General features: G+C 39.7%; 1 protein-coding gene across 1 annotated transcript in view; it reads left to right on the plus strand.

Annotated features, from left to right (window-relative positions):
* LOC121033388 (placenta-specific gene 8 protein) overlaps positions 1 to 15,985 on the plus strand; it is a 26,931-nt gene extending 10,946 nt beyond the window's left edge. The window contains exons 2-5 of the mRNA XM_040479552.1: positions 1,293 to 1,434; positions 3,779 to 3,903; positions 10,814 to 10,932; positions 15,704 to 15,985. Coding sequence (XP_040335486.1) covers positions 1,323 to 1,434; positions 3,779 to 3,903; positions 10,814 to 10,918 — 342 coding nt within the window. The 5' untranslated portion in view covers positions 1,293 to 1,322 and the 3' untranslated portion in view covers positions 10,919 to 10,932; positions 15,704 to 15,985. The remainder of the gene's footprint in view (positions 1 to 1,292; positions 1,435 to 3,778; positions 3,904 to 10,813; positions 10,933 to 15,703) is intronic.
* The last annotated feature ends 3,137 nt before the right edge of the window (positions 15,986 to 19,122 follow it).

Here is a 19,122-nt window from a genome sequence, read left to right on the forward strand (position 1 = left end):
TTTTTTTTTTTTTTTTTTTTTTTTTTTTTTTGTTAAGTGACTTGTTAAATGAGCCCTTACCCTGTGGGATCTGAGGCTATCTCCTGTAAACGATGTCAGAATTGAGTTGAACTGTAGGACATTTGAGCTGGTATTGCAGAATTGCTTGGTGTGGGAAAAAATACCACACGTTTGGTGAGTAGAAGTGGGCTATTCTGTGGGTAGACAGAAAACAGGGTAGGTTTTCCTTTACAGCTGCTAATCAGAAATAAATTCAAAACAAAAGGGAACATATAAAAGAAACGAGAGGGGAAGGATGTGTGTGCACACAAAAGCTTAGGCTGGTGGTGCAATTTTAGAGAAGCCTACTGTGTTCTGCAATTCACTACTTCTGACAATGATTATAAGTTGGTCATTTGTTCCCGTCTTGGGTAGATACAAGGTACCTGTCTAAAAATAGTACCAATAACCCTGTTTTGCTCCCTTACTCCAAGAGAAGCAATTGTTCCTTTGTCCAGTTCAGGCAATTCCTTCCCCCAGGGGCCTCCATCCTCTGGGGGGCAGAGATAGAAATTATCTTCTTCAAAGGTCAGCCAGGATGGAGGGAGGTGGGCAGGGGATGCATTAAGTGGGTGATGGGTGATGGGTTTGTTGTGATGAGCACTGGGTGTTATATGTAAGCAATAAATCATTAAATTCTATACCTGAAACCAATATTACCCTGTATGTTCACTAAAGAGAATTTAAATAAAAACTTTATTATGTGCCTGGGTGGCTGAGTTGGTTAAGCGTCTGACTTCAGCTCAGGGCATGGTCTCACAGTTCATGAGTTCAAGCCTCACATCAGGCTCTCTGCTGTCAGCACAGAGCCGCCTTCAGATCCTGTCTCCCTCTCTCTCTCTCTCTCTCTCTTTCTCTCAAGTAAAAATAAACCATTGGGGCGCCTGGGTGGCGCAGTCGGTTAAGCGTCCGACTTCAGCCAGGTCACGATCTCGCGGTCCGTGAGTTGGAGCCCCGCGTCGGGCTCTGGGCTGATGGCTCAGAGCCTGGAGCCTGTTTCCGATTCTGTGTCTCCCTCTCTCTCTGCCCCTCCCCCGTTCATGCTCTGTCTCTCTCTGTCCCAAAAATAAATAAAAACGTGGAGAAAAAAAAAATTAAAAAAAAAAAACCATTTAAAAAAAAACCTCTCAATCTATCAAAAATGTCAGCAAGCAACTTAATCTAAATTGTCACGCCCGCCTTTGAAGTAGAATGCACCAAAACAGGTTTCCATGAGCGAACTTGACTACTTACACCAACTTTTTCCTTTTCAGACCACTGCTATTTCAGACCCTGCATCGAAAATGCAAGCTCAGTCACCAATGGTCATTGTGACTCAGCCTGGATATGGTCCTATACCCCAGAACCCCAACTGGCAGACAGGCCTGTGTGATTGCTTCAGCGACTGTGGAGTCTGTAAGTGCTAAGAAATTCCCCTGTAATTGCCATGGGGGTGAATGATCAAAGGCCAAAGGCTTCCCTCATCCCTCCCTTACTGTGTAGTAAAGGTTCCTGGCTTATTACAGAGCACCTGGCATGTCAGGCAATGAATGGTTAAGTTAAGAAAAAAGGCTTGTGCTGATTATAAGTTAATTTTTCTCCAGCACATGAAACAATAGTCTTACTTCTTATTTGTTTTTTACATTTTATTTATTTTTGAGAGAAAGAGAGACAGAGCACAAGTGGGGAGAGGCAGAGCGAGAGGGAGACACAGAATCCGAAGCAGGCTCCAGGCTCTGAGCTGTCAGCACAGAGCCTGACTCAGGGCTCGAACTCACAAACCGTGAGATCATGACCTGAGCCGAAGTCAGACGCTCAAACTACTGAGTCACCCAGGCGCCCCAGTCTTACTTCTAAAATAAGTTCTGGGGTTAAGATAACAGTAACAAAGCTGATGATTCTCACAATGAGTGGATATGGTCAAATGATTATAAATGGACCAGACATTAATTTAAAAGACACACTTCCAGTTTAACTTGATTTAAAAAAAGAAAAGAAAAGAAAAAGGACTGTTTTTGTTATATATAAACTCATTACTTTATAGCTACATTGTGCCCAGTACACAAGGGGTATTACTCATCCATGATTTCAACATGAGCTCAGAAAAGAATTATCTTAATTTCTATATTTAGGTTTTTTATATACCTGAGAATACAGAATTCTAAAGGCAGCCAGCTTCTGCCTTTAGAAAGAATCTCTGACTCTGCTTTGTTTTCTTTTTGTGAGATCTCTCTAAGTAAAGTTGGGGGAAAGTAGGTTTGGCGGGGGTGGGGGATGTTAGATGTCAAAGAACTTAGTTCTCAACACCAACAAAGAAACAAACAAACCTGCCTACAAAAAAAAATTTTCTCTGGGGTTTATTTGCCTGCCTCAAGTCTACATAGTGTTCTGAGACAAGGAAAGAAAATACATTAACCTTTAACTTACCAGTGAAATTGAAATTTGGAATCAAGTTGAGTCCTGAACAACCTAGGTTTGAACTGTGTGGTTCACGTATATGCAGTTTTTTTTACCGGATAGTACTGTAACAGTGTTTTCTCTTCCTATGCTTTTCTTAACATTTTCTTTTCTCTAGCTTACTTTATTGTAAGAATATAGTATATAATACATATAACATATAAATTATGTATTAATCAACTGTTTGTTATAAGTAAGGCAATAGTAGGCTATTAGTAATTAAGTTTGGGGGAATTCAAAAGCTACACACAGGGGTGCTTGGGTGGCTCAGTTGGTTAAGTGTCTGACTTTGGCTCAGGTCCTGATCTCACCGTTCCTGAGTTCAAGCCCCACGTCAGGCTCTGGGCTGACAGCTCAGAGCCTGCAGCCTGTTTTGGATTCTGTGTCTCCCTCCTTCTCTGCCCCTCCCTCCTGTTCTCATGCTCTGTCTGTCTCTCTCTCCCTCTCAAAAATAAATAAACGTTAAAAAAATGTTTTTAAGTTACATGCAGATTTTTGATTGTGCAGGGGGTTGGGGCCCCAAACCCCTGCATTGTCCAAGGGTCAACTGTACATTAAAAAGCGCAGAGAGAGGGGCACCTGGGTGGCTCAGTTGGTTAGGCATCCAACTTCAGCTCAGGTCATGATCTCGCCCTCTGTGAGTTTGGGACCCACGTTGGGCTCTGTGCTGACAGCTCAGAGCCTGGAGCCTGTTTCAGATTCTATGTCTCCCTCTCTCTCTGCCCCTCCCCCACTCATGCTCTGTCTCTGAAAAATGAATAAACCTTAAAAAAAAAAAAAAAGCACAGACAGAAAAACTTACCTAGAAAATGGAACAGTGGTCTTGTTCATTGTCTCTCATTGTCTTACTGAATGACCTGGGGTGATGACTTACACATCTTGAGACTTTAGTTCAACATCTGCAAATCATAGTAATAGTAAGACTACATTCCTAAAACACTCTAGAGATGAATATTTAAATCTTCCAGCCCCTAGTATTGTGACTCAAATAAATGAATTACAAGTTCTAAATATAAGCTTAATTGCTTCATGGCAGGATTTCTTAATTACAACCCTGACCAAATCATTCTTCCTTCTTAAAATATTTCAGTGGTCCCTCATGACTTTCATAACCAACTCCGAGCACTCGCATTTCATCATCCAGTCCCCAACCTGCCTCGTCCTCCAGCTTTATCCCCATCCCATCCAGCCATACTGAATGAACACCAGCCACGATTGGGGCTGCCATTCGTCAAAGCAAACTAATTTCAAACGTGGTGGGAACAGAGTGGAGTAACTTGTGCCTCTGGTTCCATGTGTCCAGGTCTCTGTGGCACATTTTGTTTCATGTGCCTTGCTTGTCAAGTTGCAGCTGACATGAATGAATGCTGTCTGTGTGGAACAAGTGTCGCAATGAGGACTCTCTACCGGACCCGATATGGCATCTCTGTGAGTCTCTTACAACACTGTGTCATTCACATATGCTCCCACCCTCAAAATAATCGCTCTAAACCTGGAAGCCATTTGATGGTGTCCATCACCTGAATTTGATTGTGATGCATCATGTGCAACCTTGTATTCAGTTGCTATGGCAACAGATCCTTTGGGTATGTGACCTCCTTCTAGGTTTCTGTTAAAGACCCTAGAACATAGGCAGCTCTCATTTGTATGGATATCATACAATGGAAGGGGATTATTCAGAGCTTACCAAGCCCCAGGTACGTTACATATAGTTACCTCACTGAATGCTTACACCACCCCTGTAAAGTGAGTAGGTCCACATTTTATAGATGAGGGCTTTCAAGTTTTAAGAGGTGGAGTAACTTGCCCAAAGATACCCACCAGCAGCAGAAGTTGTCAATATTCAACTGTAACTTGCCATGCATACACATTCCACTCTACCACAAGCTATACTTTATGTAATAGGAGAATGTGTTGGTCAGGTCTTTCCAGAGAAACACAACCAAAAGGAGATATAGATGATATAGACATAGAGAAATCTATATGAAAATTAAGAGAGAGATTTTAAGGAATTGATTCATAGAACTTTGAGGGTTGGCAAGTCCAAAAAGCAGAGGAAGCTGGCAGGCTGGAAAGAGTTGCAGTTCAAGTCTGAAGGCAACTTGCTGGCAGAATTTCTTCTTGCTCTGGGGCGGTCAATCTTTTTCTATTAAGGCCTTCAACTGATTGGATGATGCCTATCCACATTACAGAGGATAATGTGCTTTACTCAAAATCTACTGATTTAAATGTGACTCTTGTCTAAAAAACCTTCACAGAAACATCTAGAATATATGGGCACCATGACCTAGCCAAGTTGCTACATTAAATTAACATCACAAAGAACAAATGAATAGAATACTTTAGTAACTTATTTTATTCCATTGAAATTATTTTATTTGTTCATTTAAAAATATTTGTTAGTTTTTTTATCACAAAAATAATATATGCTATATACATAGTTTTATGACAAATTCAAACACTGAACTGTGTGAAGTAAAACGTGAAAATCTAACCCCTTTACACACAATTCCACCACTCAGTGATAAACCCTATTAATAATTTGGTGTGCACTCTCTTTTAGGTTTTTTCCCTATGCCTGTAAGGCATACAAATATAGATTAGATGTAGCTCTAGCTATGGATATGGACATACGGAGTTTGGGGGGTGAGGGACTCTTTTATTCTAATTTGTTTTTATCTTTTTAAATGGTGTCATATTGGGACGCCTGGGTGGCTCAGTCGGTTAAGCGTCCGACTTCAGCTCAGGCCACGATCTCGCGGTCGGTGAGTTCGAGCCCCGCGTCGGGCTCTGGGCTGACGGCTCGGAGCCTGGAGCCTGCTTCCAATTCTGTGTCTCCCTCTCTCTCTGCCCCTCGCCCGTTCATGCTCTGTCTCTCTCTGTCTCAAAAAATAAAATAAACGTTAAAAAAAAAATTTTTAATGGTGTCATATCATACTGTAGCTTGTTTTTTTCCCACTTAATATTTGGTAGACCCCCTTTATGTCTGTAATACAGAGCCTTTTTAATGTGTTAATAGTATTCCACCATATAGATAATTTATTTAATCACTTCCCTACTGATGAAGAGTTAAGTAATATTACAGATTAAATAGTTGTTAATACATATGCTTCTGTATAGGCACTGGTATTTTTGTGGAATAGTGTCTGAGATTAGATTGATAGATCTCAGTATCTGTACATTCAAAATGTGAAACTGTCAAATATCCCTCCAAAAATATTATGTCAATTTATAATCCATTAACATTATATGTGTGCCCAATACTGGATTTTTTTTCCTTTTTCCCATCAGAGAGGCAAAATGATATTTCATTGTTGTTTAAGTTTTATTAGTTAAGATCAAGCAAATTTTTTAAACTTCTTCGTCTTTTTGCATTTCTTCTATAAATTATGTGTACATATCCTTTGTGCATTGCTTTATTTAATTATGCTATATTGTTTAACATGAAGTTTATCTAGTTTTTTAAAGGCTTAGTCCATAATCAGCAGTTCCTGGATGGCTCAGTGTCTGACTTGATTCAGGTCATGATCTCGTGTTCCCTGAGTTTGAGCCCCACATCCGGCTCTGTGCTGACAGCTCAAAGCCTGGAGCTTGCTTGGGATTCTGCATCTCCCTCTCTCTCTCTGCCCCTCTCCTGCTCGCACTCTGTCTCTATCAAAAAGAAACAAACATTAAAAAAATTTAAAGGTTTAGTCCATAATCAAACTTTCTTTTTTTTCTCTTTTTTTTTAGTTTGCATCCAAGTTAGTTAGCATATAGTGCAAGAATGATTTCAGGAGTAGAATCTAATGATTCATCCCCTACATATAACACCCAGTGCTCATTCCAACAAGTGTCTTCCTCAATGCCCCTTGCCCTTTTAGCCATCCCCCCACCCACACCCCTTTCACCAACCCTCCATTTGTTCTCCATATTCAAGAGTCTCTTATGTTTTGTCCCCCTCCTTTTTGTTTTTAATTTTTAAAAAAAATTTTTTTTCAACGTTTATTTATTTTTTGGGGGACAGAGAGAGACAGAGCATGAACGGGGGAGGGGCAGAGAGAGAGGGAGACACAGAATCGGAAACAGGCTCCAAGCTCTGAGCCATCAGCCCAGAGCTTGACGCGGGGCTCGAACTCACGGACCGCGAGATCGTGACCTGGCTGAAGTCGGACGCTTAACCGACTGCGCCACCCAGGCGCCCCTGTTTTTAATTTTTTAATGTTTATTTATTTTTGAGAGAGAGAGAGAGAGAGAGAGAGAGAGAGCGAGCAGGGGAGGGGTAGAGAGAGAAGGAGACACAGGGTCCGAAGCAGGCTCCAGGCTCTGAGCTGTCAGCACAGAGCCCGACGCAGGGCTCGAACTCCCAAACCTCAAGAACATGACCTGAGCCGAAGTCGGACGTTCAACCGACAGAGCCACCCAGGCACCCCTCCCCCTCCTTTTTTTAATATTATTTTTTGCTTCCCTTCCCGTATGTTCATCTATTTTATATCTTAAATTCCACATATGAGTGAAGTCATGTGATATTTGTCTTTCTTTGACTAATCTCGCTTAGCATAATACACTCTAACTCTATCCACATTGTTGTAAATGGCAGGAGTTCACGCTTTTTGATTGCTGAGTGATACTCCATTGTATATATATACCACATCTTCTTTATCCATTCATCTGTCGATGGACATTTGAGCTCTTTCTATACTTCGGCTATTGTTGATAGTGCTGCTATAAACATTGGGGTGCATGTGCCCCTTTGAAACAGCATACCTGTATCCCTTGGATAAATACCTAGTAGTGCAATTGCTGGGTCATAGAGTAGTTCTAGTTTTAATTTTTTGAGGAAGCTCCATACTGTTTTCCAGAGTGGCTGCACCAGTTTGCATTCCCACCCTCAGTGCAAAAGGGTTCCTCTTTTTCCACATCCTCTCCAACATCTGTCATTGCCTGAGTCGTTAATTTTAGTCATTCTGACTGGTGTGAGGTGGTATCTCATTATGGTTTTGATTCGTATTTCTCTAGATAAACTAGATAAATATTTGATTTGATGATGAGTGATGTTGAACATTTTTTCATGTGTCTGTTAGCCATCTGGATGTCTTCTTTGGAAAAACGTCTATCCATGTCTTTTGCCCAATTCTTCATTAATTTATTTGTTTTTTGGGTATTAAGTTTGCATAATCAAATTTTCTTAATGCTCTTTAGGAGTCTGAAAAATTAATAACAGTCTGAAAGTGAGGTGCCTGGGTGGCTCAGTCAGTTAAGCGTCCAACTTGAGCTCAGGTCATGATCTCACAGTTCGTGAATTTGAGCCCCATGTCGGGCTCTGTGCTGACAGCTCAGAGCTTGGAGCCTGCTTCAGATGCTGTGTCTCCCTCTCTCTACCCCTTGCCTGCTCACACTCTGTCTGTCTCTCTCTCTCTCAAAAACAAATAAACATTAAAAAAAATAACAGTCTGAAAGTAAAAGTTATTTGGTTTTAACAAAAATTTGGAAGATTGGAAGAAAGAGGAAGAATAAGGCATTCTAAAGACTTTATTTTGTATGACATTGATAGCTATGCATAATTATTTTCCATTTTTAAAAAAGCAACTTTATTGATGTATAATTGACTTATAATAAGCTGCATATATATAAAGTGTATGATTTGATACGTTTATATACCCACGATACAGACCCATGAAACCATCCTCACAATCAAGGCAGTGAACATATTCATCACCTCCAAAAGTTTACTCATACCCATTTGTAATTCTTTCCTCTTTCCCCTCTTCTCTTCCCCAACTAACTGCCAATGTTTTCTGTCACTATAGTTTGCATTTTCTGCAGCTTTATATAATAGAACTATACAGTCTATACTCTTTTATCTAGCTTCTTTTACTCAGCATGATTATTTGAGATCCATCCGAGTTGTGTTATGTACTCTTAAAATTTGTTAAGAGGATAGATCTCATGGTAAGTGTTCTTAACACAATGAAAATAAAATTAGTGGAAAAAGAAAATATTTGGATGGGAAATAAGCACATAAAAAGATGCTCAATATCATTAGTCATTAGAGAAACATAAATGAAAACCACAATGAGATACCACTACACAACTAAAGGAATGACTAAAATTAATCAGACCAAACCACAGCATTGCAAATATGGAGGAACTGAAACTCACATGCACTGCTGGTAGGAATGTAAAGGCATTTTCTTAAAAAGTTAAACACACCTACCATTTGAGCCAGCCATTTTACTCCTGGATATTTACCCAAGGAAATTTATATCCATACCCAGACCTTCTATCAAATGTTCAGAGCAGTTTTGCTTGTAACAGCCCCAAACTAAAAACAATCCAAATATCCCCCTGCAGGTGAATGGGTAAACAAAGTGTGATATATCCATATAATGGAATACTACTCAGCAATAAAAAGGAATTATTGATACACACAAAAACCTGGATGAATCTCAAGATAAATATAATTTTAAGTTGTGGGTAAAAAATGAAAGGAAATCACTAATCGGATAAAAATTAGTGGGACGTCTAAAGGGAACGAAAGGAATCAGGAAAGACCTCTGCAGCAAAAGGAAGAAAAGAACTAAAAAAAAGAAAAAAAAACATTCAGTGAATACCAAACATAGAACAATTGGCTATCCCATGAGTGAGAGAAATTTAGATTTTTCTGCTGTGCTAACATATCTTTACCTTTTGTTTACCCTTTGTTTAAGTGTGTCTTAGGGAATCTGATCTCTTGGAAGATAAGTGAAGAACGGCCCCAGTACTTCCCCCTCTCCTCTCCTAGGGCCCAAAGCCCACATCAGAGTCCTCTGTTAAGGTTATCTGCATGCTGTCTCCCGGGGCAAAGCCGCAACAGGTGGCTCTGGACTGGCCCCAGTGCTGCTCCCCAGCCTGTTCTTCTTCCTGAGTTTCCAGGTTTTTGAGTTCGCTATTTATCAAATGCCCTGCCCGTGACCCTGTTAGGTTTCAGGTTCCCTACCTCTGTTTTACCTTCTCCATCAGTGTAATCCTATCTGCTTCCTATTTCCAAAAAAGTACTCAAAATTTCTGGCCCACTAAATAACCCCACTCCTGTTTTCTAGTTTGGCTTTAATTTACTTACCACAGCTCTGCAAGCACATAGTTTTTTTAGATTATCTAATTTTGTTTTAAGTTTATTTATTTATTTTGAGGGGGAGGGGGAGAGAGAGAGGGAGAGAGAATCCCAAACAGGCTCCATGCCGCCAGTGCAGAGCCCAACTCAGGGCTCAGTTTCACGAACAGGATCATGACGTGAGCTGAAATCAAGATCAGACGTTTAACGATTGAGCCAAGCAGCTGCCCCAGGTTATCTACTTTTTGTTAAGAAAAACAGTAGTCCACAAACTTCTCTCCCCTACTGCCTCAGTCCCAGAACTCTGTGAGTGTTTCCCTCCGTATCTCCAAATCATAGACTGTATTGCTACTTTTTGAGTTTTAAGTTTGGGGCATTGTCTATAGACCTCCCGCTCTGAAAGATTAGAATTTATTTCCCTTTCTTCTCCTTCTCCACCCTCTCCCTACCCCGGTCCTTCCAATATTGTTATATGTAATTTGGGTTAAATCCATGTTTGGTACTTACATTATGAGACTTCTGTTAGCTCTTCAGAGTTGTGTCATGTAGTGAACTATGATTGCCTTTCCTATTAAACTTTGTTTTTCCTGGTCTTAATAATTCTTGGCATTTTCATTAGTAATTCTCCACTTAGCCACGAGTAGTTTTCCACTGACTTTACCTCCAAAACTACTCTTTCCCAGTTTTCTAAATTTCTTTTCAACACATTCAACACATTGGACATTCTATCATTTTTATCTTCTTGATGAAATCACTCCCTGACTTAAACTACCCTTTGAGCTAGTTGCTCTTCATTTCTGATGCTTAGATCTCACCCTGGGTTCTCCTTCACCATGAGCCTGGAGATTTCATTAGCTTCTTTCCTGGGTTAGGCTCCTGTTTCTTATATCCCACGTCTTCCTCTTTCTAGGTCTCCTCCCTCATTGTGATGGAGGTATCCTCACATAGCTTCCTGAGACAGGGATGGGGTGTGGGAAGCAAGAATTTTGAGATTTTACTTTCTGAAACTCTTTGTTTTTTCCTCTTACAGTTTGGTTGATTGATATCTTCTATTTTCAATATTACAAATATAGGAAAACATTCGATGTCATAAAAAGAGGAGTTATACGGAAAAATCAACTAACATTTTCCCAAATGTATCCATCCAAACTCTGAATTCCAAGGATCGGTTCCTTCTGCTTCTCTTCAAAGTGTCTTGAAAATCCACAAGTTCTAACTTCCTAATAGGTGGATTTTAATTTCTATTTCTTTTATCTTTTCAACCAGGGATCCATTTGTGATGACTACCTGGTGACCCATTGCTGTCCTCAGTGTTCTCTTTGCCAAATCAAGAGAGACATCAATAGAAGGAGAGCCATGCGTACTTTCTAAAAAAAAACCTAATGGTAGGTTCCAGAAACTGTGTTTTTAAAAAATATGTATAATTAAGGGATTTGTAAATTTGCATTATTTTGAGTAATGATTCAATAATAACAATTCTTTACATCTTTCAAATGTTATCTTCACATAAAGATTGATCTTGGTTTCCTCTTATGAAGAAAATAGCTGTATTACGTTACTTGGGCCACCATAACAATATAGCATAGGGTGGGTGGTTTACACAAGAATTTATTTCTCACAGTTATGAAGGCTGGGAAGTCCAAGATCAAGGTGTGGGCCAATTCAGTTCCTGTGGGGGCTCTCTTCCTAGCTTACAGGTGGCCACATTCTCACTGTATCTTCAAATGGTGGAAAGAGATCAAGAAAAGAGATCTTTTCTTATGAAGACAGTAATCCCATTGTGGGGGCTTCACCTTCATGACCTTCTTTAAATCTAATTATCTCCCAGAGGGTCTGCCTCCTAATACCATCACACTGGGGGTTAGGGTTTCAACAAATGAGTTTTGCTGGGGGCACAAACATTCAGTCTATAGCAATAGCTTTATGTTTTGAAATCATATTTTAGTAAATAAAGGGATGGTGACTTTTCTAGACTTCTCAGAATTCTCTTGATCCATTAATGAAGAACTTACCACTTATAAAATAACAGAGTGTGGTGAGATACAAAAAAAGTACAAAATAAGCCCCCTACTTAGACAAATTGACAAAAGAACTTAGTAAATAACTACAAAGTAGTAGGACAAATGAAAATTACACGCTTTGTAATATTTGAATTGATTGCAGCATAAAGCATCTATCAATAATGAGGTGAGTTTAAGCTGGAAAATCCTATTGGAAAAAGTGAATCCTGAAAGTGGTGGTTATAGAATATAGAATATTTGAAAATGCTATATAGAATCTGAACTTCTGACAATCAATCAACTCATTTCCAACTAATTTTTCCAGGATGCTCAGAATTAGCTATTGAAGATGTAGTAAAGTAGAAATAAACATGATTTTGTCAGTCCTCTATAGAATGTATCTTGAGTATGGGGAAAAAAACGTTAATTTTCCCACTCTTAGTAATACGTCACTTTCTTTTTCAAGGGAATGCGAACTCTGTATAGGTTAACAAATATAACTCATGGAGAATATATTTTAAAATATCATTTATTTAGCAGATAATGTATCAAGTACCTAGTATGATGCAGGACACTGGTAGGTCCTGTGGGGAACAAAAATAAATAAGCTGGTCTCCTTGTCTTTAAAGACTTTATACTCTAAAAGAAAGGATTAGATAGCCTTTAAATAAAATGACAGGTTTGACTAATGACTTTAGACCAAGTGCTATTTTAAGTTCAGAGGAGGGAAAGATCATATTCTACTGACATGTGTAAATGAAAGTTTCTTGGGGGCATCTGGATGTCTCAGTTGAGCAGCTGACTCTTGGTTTCAGCTCAGGTGATGATGTCATGTTCATCAGTTCGAGCCCCTGCGTTGGGCTCCATGCTGACAGAACGGGGCCTGTTTGGGATTCTCTCTCCCTCTCGAGAGAAAGAAAGAAAGAAAGAAGCGAGCAAGTTTCTTGAAAGAAGTGGTTTTTTATTCTAAAGTGAAAGTGAATATCAAGGTCACAACAGGAAACAGATGGCACTGAAATTGTAATAGTACGAGGATTGAATGAAAACTACTTACAATAAAGGTGTGGGTGGGAGGTAGAGGGAAATGACCAGGGATGGTGCTGGAACCTAGGCTAGAAACAGTTAAACTATATCACCCCTTAGGGGCACCTGGATGGCTCAGTTGGTTAAGCATCCAACTTCAGCTCAGGTCATGTGGTTCCCCGGTTTGAGGCCCGCCTCAGGCTCTTTGCTGACAGCTCAGAGCCTGCTTTGGATTCTATGTCTTCTCTCTCTGCCCTTCCCCAGCTTGTGCTCTGTCTCTCTCTCAAAAATAAATAAAAACATTAAAGAATTTTAAACTATACCACCCCTAGGCCTCAGAGAGGCAAGGAAAGAGAAGTTACTTGAAACCCAAAGGAGTGAGCTATGAGAAGGAGAAGGCGGCCCTGAGAGGAACAGTAACCTCTCACTAGAAAGACAGGAGTAGCGTGGGGCAACCTCATAGGAAGGAAGTAGTCAAGAGAAAAAATACCCTGATCTCACTTTCTGATGTCCCATCTAGGCTTCCCACTGGCTGAACCCACAGGAAGGCAGAGGGCAGGAAAGTGGTGCTGTAATATACAGGTCAGCCTCCCAGAAGATAGAGCAGGGAAGACAAGGATGAAAATGGATCAGATGGGACAAACATTAAAATTTCTGACACAAGATGTGGCTTTAATTAATAAAAATGGATGTGGCTTCTTTCTGTTTTTTCTTCAGCATTTTCACTCAGTTGCATTTTTTTTTAATTTATTTATTTTGAGAAGGGGGGGGTCAGAGAGAGAGAATCCCAAGCAGGCTCCAAGCTGACAGCACAGAGCCCCACATGGGGCTCAAACTCATGAACTGTGAGATCATGACCTGAGCGAAATCAAGAGTCAGATGCTTAACCCACTGAGCCACCCAGGTACCCCTGGATGTTGCTTCTAATCAGCAGCAGCATTCATGAAACTGTAGAAGCAAAAAAGGGAAAACATCTTTGTGAGTGTAGGTCCACTCAACTTGGTAGGAACATATAAGTAGGAAAATAATGAGAAATGAAAGACTTATAAGTGAGTTGGGCCATGGCATTTAATGTACTGAAAACTGGGCTGATGATTTGGCCTTTGATTTGGTAAGCAGTGGGGAGTTACTGTAGGCTTTATGTAAGGGGGTAACATCAATAGAGCTATACTTTATTTTTTTTATTTTTTTATTTTTTTAAAGTTTATTTTTATTTTTGGGACAGACAGAGACAGAGCATGAACGGGGGAGGGGCAGAGAGAGACGGAGACACAGAATCGGAAGCAGGCTCCAGGCTCCGAGCCATCAGCCCAGAGCCTGACGCGGGGCTCGAACTCAACGGACCGCGAGATCGTGACCTGGCTGAAGTTGGACGCTTAACCGACTGCGCCACCCAGGCGCCCCTAGAGCTATACTTTAGAAGAATTAATCTGATAATGGTATATAGCACGAACTGGACAGGATGAGGTCAGAAGCAAACATGTGGAATTAGACCAGTTTAACACTGTTTATTTAAGTAAACACATGAGACAGGTTGGATGAAATATATACCCACACATACATAATGAATCCTAACATCTGACCTATTTCTTTTAACCCCAGAGAAATTATCTTACTGAATCAGTGGGTTTGAGGTAAAATACCTTGGTGGTCTTGACTCTGGTGCATCACCTTTAACCCTACATTATTCATCAACAGTGAATCTTTAGATATACAAACACCTGAAATGGGAGAATCAAGAGACAAAGATCAAAGAAGAACATGATTTATGTTAAGAATAGGTTGGAAAGGGGTACATGGGTGGCTCAGTTGATTAAGCGTCCTGCTGACTCTTGATTTTGGCTCAGGTCATGATCTCACGATTCATTAGATCGAGCCCCAGGTGGGGCTCTGCACTGACAACGCAGAGCCTGCTTGGGATTCTCTCTCTGCCCCTCCCACCCTCAAAATAATTAAAGAAACACTTAAAAAAGTAGGTAAACCAAGGGGACATAAAAACAACTGAAAAAGCTCCCAATTGTGAACACTGGAACAATTGAGGCAACAAAGTAAAGTAGTATTAGATTATAAATGGAAAGATTATAGCCAAAATAAAATATCTATGAGTCATACTTCTATAAATACATGATTACACAAACAAATAAATGGGGGAGAGCAGATGAATTTTCCAGAAGTACGGAAGAATTCCAAACAATGTATGTATGTGTTCCTCCCTCAAGGCAACGGAGTGTAATTCCTACCTCGTAAGAATGGGTTTGCACAGTAACTTCCTTTCAAAGAGTATATATGAAAAGGAGGAAAAAAGAGTAGCCTTATCGTGGAGAAACCTGACAGAACTACTTCAGCCAAGTGACCAAAGTGAACCTCATCAGTGATAAGTCATGTTGATAGCATGTCCCCTTGAAATGATGTGATGAGAATGGCACTCTACCTTCAATGTCTTCTCTCAAAACCCCGTAACTCCAGTCTAACCAGGAGAAACACATGGGCCAAATCCAAACTGATGCATAGGTATTCTGCAAAATACCTGACCAGATCTCGTCTAAACTGTCAAGGCCATCGCAAAGAAAGTCGAGAAACAATCACAGTTTAGAGAAGCCTGTGGAAACATGACAACTGAATGTAATGTGCTGTCCTAGATGGGATCCTGGAACAGAAAAAAGACATTAGGTAGAAATTGAGAAATCTAGCTAAGGTATATACTTTTATTAATAATATTATGTATCAACATTGGTTCATTAGTTGTAACAAACCTACCATAGTGAGATGTTAACTGGTAGGGAAACGGGCAGGGGATGTAAGAGCCCCCTGTACTATCTTTGCAACTTTTCTGTAAATCTAAAATAATTCTAGGGCGCCTGGGTGGCTCAGTCGGTTGGGCGTCCGACTTCAGCTCGGGTCACGATCTCGTGGTCCGTGAGTTTGAGTCCCGCGTCCGGCTCTGGGCTGATGGCTCAGAGCCTGGAGCCTGCTTCCGATTCTGTGTCTCCCTCTCTCTCTGACCCTCCCCCATTCATGCTCTGTCTCTCAAGTAAATAAACGTTAAAAAAATTAATTCTAAAATTTAAAGTTTATTGAAAATTAAAAAGTAGATTGAGGAAGCTCAAACCTATTCTTTGTGTATCCCTTATAGGTGAAAAGCTCTCACTGAAGCAACTAAAACCAGCAGGCATACACCTCTTCAGTATGAATCCTTCTCTGCCTTTTGCAAATGAAATATGACAGATATGCTTAATCACAATCAATGGGATAAAAGAATGGAATTTTGATTTATTTTAAATGAATGTTTTTGCTTAGTTTTGCTAAATGGTTCAGCTTAGCTTCTCCTTGCTTTCATATTATTAAATTTTCTGGCTTATGAATTTTGTGTTACATTTCATATATAAACAAAATAAAAGATTTTACTAACAAGATACTATATGCTTCCTTGCTGTCAATGTCTTTAGGTCATTAGTTCATTTTAAGGGTCCATATCATCTTTTGTTCTGGTAGTTTGGTGTCTTCACAGGAGAGTTTGGTCCACAGTAACTCGGTTCTCTTTCATCTAAGAACTTTGAGATAGAATGAAAGACCATGGGTAGCTATTATAAGACACTTACAATACATTTAACTAATACTTTTTCTCCTTATCATGTTACCCAATAAGTATTATTAATGCTGACAAAGTAACAACACTCTATGTCCTGCTTCCCAGCTACACCTGATGGGTTCGTTGTGTTGATTTTCTTTCTCTTTTGAAAATGAAGTATCAGGACAAGTAACAAAAATTCAGTGATCAAATTCAGTATGACTATTTTGATTAAATATTGATGATAAATGTGTGAAGCAAGAATTTTTTTCACATTTATTACTCTCTATGTTCCACATGCAACATTTTGCCCTGATGAAAATCTCACTTTCCCAGTTTTCCTCCTACCCTTGAATCCATTTCATTTGTTGGGGTAGGGGAAGGGGAGGCAAAACTACCGTACAGGTTTATTGTGAAATTTCAGAGAGATAAAATGTAAAGGCACCTACAGGGCACCTGTGTGGCTCAGTCGGTTAAGCGTCCAACTTTGGCTCATGATCTCGTGGTTTGTGAGTTCGAGCCCTGCATTGGGCTGTCAGCACAGAGCCTGCTTCAGATCCTCTGCCCCCTTCTCTCTTTCTGCCCCAGCCCTGCTCATGCTCTCTCTCTCTCTCTCTCTCTCTCTCTCTCTCAAAAATAAATAAATATTTTTTAAAAATTAAAAAAATGTAAAGGCACCTGGACCTTAAGCTCAGCAAACTGGAGTGCTCTGCCCCTTCTTTTATTCACCTCATAGATTGTGGCGCTTTGCAAGGTTGTATCAGGGATCCGCTCCTTTTATAGCTCACGTTCTTCCTAGTGTCATCTACTCCTATGGCTTCAACTGCCTCCTATAAGTCAAGGAGGACTGTATGTCCAATCTCCCCACCTTACTATTGGTGTTCTGAATGACTCTTCAGCTGCCTACTAACCAAGTCCATCTGGATGTCCCCTAGGCCTTCTCTCTACCCAGCATGTCAAACGATACCACCACTTACTCAAATGTTCAAGAGCCAAACATCGATGATTCCTGAGTTGTCTGATCACACCCTTCTTCCTTATCCTCACATCTAATCAGACACTGGCTTCTGTCCCTTAAATTCCACTTGACATCCCCAATGGATGACCTATTTTGTTTGTTGCTATATCCCTAGTGCCTAGAACAATGCCTGACACCTGCTAGATACCCACTCAAATCATTTATTGAATGAATCAATCTGACCTCTTCTCTTTATCTTCACTGCCATGAATGTAGTTCAAACCCTAATTATCTCTTTGGAAAATCAGGCACATAGCTCCTGAACTAGTCTACCTGCCTCTAGTAACTGCCGTTCCCATTACCATCTTTCCACTCCATCATATAAACTGCCTGCCACAAGTTAAACTATGAACATTCTGAAAAAAGACCCCAGATTTTCCCTGGTCCTTCATAATATAGCCTCAGTTTACCTCTTTAGCCTATCCTCCTGCCACTTCTTCACTCATATAATTCCCTATTTTCGCTACGTTCAACACACATACATTTCCAAATTTCAAATTCCACTGTTCATTGACATATATAGGAAAGCCATGGACTTTTGTATATTAACTTTGTATTCTACAACTTTACTATACTTGTTTTTTAGTTCCAGGAATTTTTTTTTTCTGATTCCTTGGGATTTTCTGTGTAAACAATCATGTCAACTGTGAACAAAGACCGTTTTTTCCTCCTTCCCAATCTGTATAAGTTTAATTTCTTTTTCTGGTCTTATTGCATTCTTAGGACTTTCAGTATGATGTTGAGTAGGAATGATGAGAGTAGACATCCTTGTCTTATTCCTGATCTTAGGGGGAAAGATACTGGTAATCTATTTTCTATTAAATATGATGTTAGCCACAGGATTTTTTGTAGATTCTCAATTTTAGGAATAAATAATCTAGCAATCTATTTTCTCACCATTTTAAAAAAGGTTTATTTGTGCTCGCTTTGGCAGCACATATACTAAAAAATGTTTATTTTTGAGAGAGAGACAGAGAGACACAGAGCATGAGTGGGAGAGGGGCAGAGAGAGGGAGATACAGAATTCAAAGCAGGCTCTAGGCTCTGAGCTGTCAGCTCAGAGCCCGACCTGGGGCTCAAACTCATGAACTGTGAGATCATGACCTGAGCACCTGAGCCAAAACTAAGAGTCAGATGCTTAACCTACTGAGCCACCCAGGTGCCCAGTTTCTCATCATTAATATGATGTCAGTAATAGGTTTTTCTGTAAATGTTATCAAGTTGAGGAAGTTCTCTATCCCTAGTTGCCTGAGAGTTTTTATCATGAATAGGTGTTGGATTTTGTCAGATGCTTGTTGTTTTTTTTTCTGTGCCTGTTGATACAATCATATGATTTTTCTTTAGCTTGTAGATTCTCTTAGAATATCAAATATATATATATATTTAAAAATTTGACAGTAGTTGCCTTCCAGTTTGCAATATACATTTCAAGTAATCTAAGTTCATGTTTAAATAACGCTGTACTGTTTCATGGGTAGTGCAGGAATCTTAGAATATTCCCAATTCCTGCCTCCCAACATTGTTGTCAATTATTTTACTTACCATACAGTATAAACATTCAAAAATGGTTACCATTGTTAGTTGGAACAAAGTTATCTATTAGACCAAGTAAAATTTTTTTTTAAAGATTTTATTTTACCTTCATCTATTTGTCCCCTGATGCTCTTCCTTTATCCAAGTATCATTTCCTTTGCTCTGAAGAACTTTTAGCGTTTCTTGCAAGGCAGGTGTCCTGGCAACAAATTTCCTTAGTTTTTCCTCAGAGAGTCTTTATTTTTCTTTCACTTTTAAAGGATAATTATGCTGGATTAATATCCTACATTGGTAAGTTTTTTCTTTCACCATCTTAAATATCTACAGTTTCTTGCTTGCATGGTTTCTGACAAGAAATCCAGTATAATTCTTATTCATGTTCCTTAACAAAAAAGGTTTTCCCCCCCAGCATCTTTCAAGATTTTCTTGTCTT

The sequence above is a fragment of the Herpailurus yagouaroundi genome, unplaced genomic scaffold, assembly GCF_014898765.1.
Source record: "Herpailurus yagouaroundi ecotype Mexico unplaced genomic scaffold, PumYag 28, whole genome shotgun sequence".
NCBI lineage: Eukaryota > Metazoa > Chordata > Mammalia > Carnivora > Felidae > Herpailurus > Herpailurus yagouaroundi.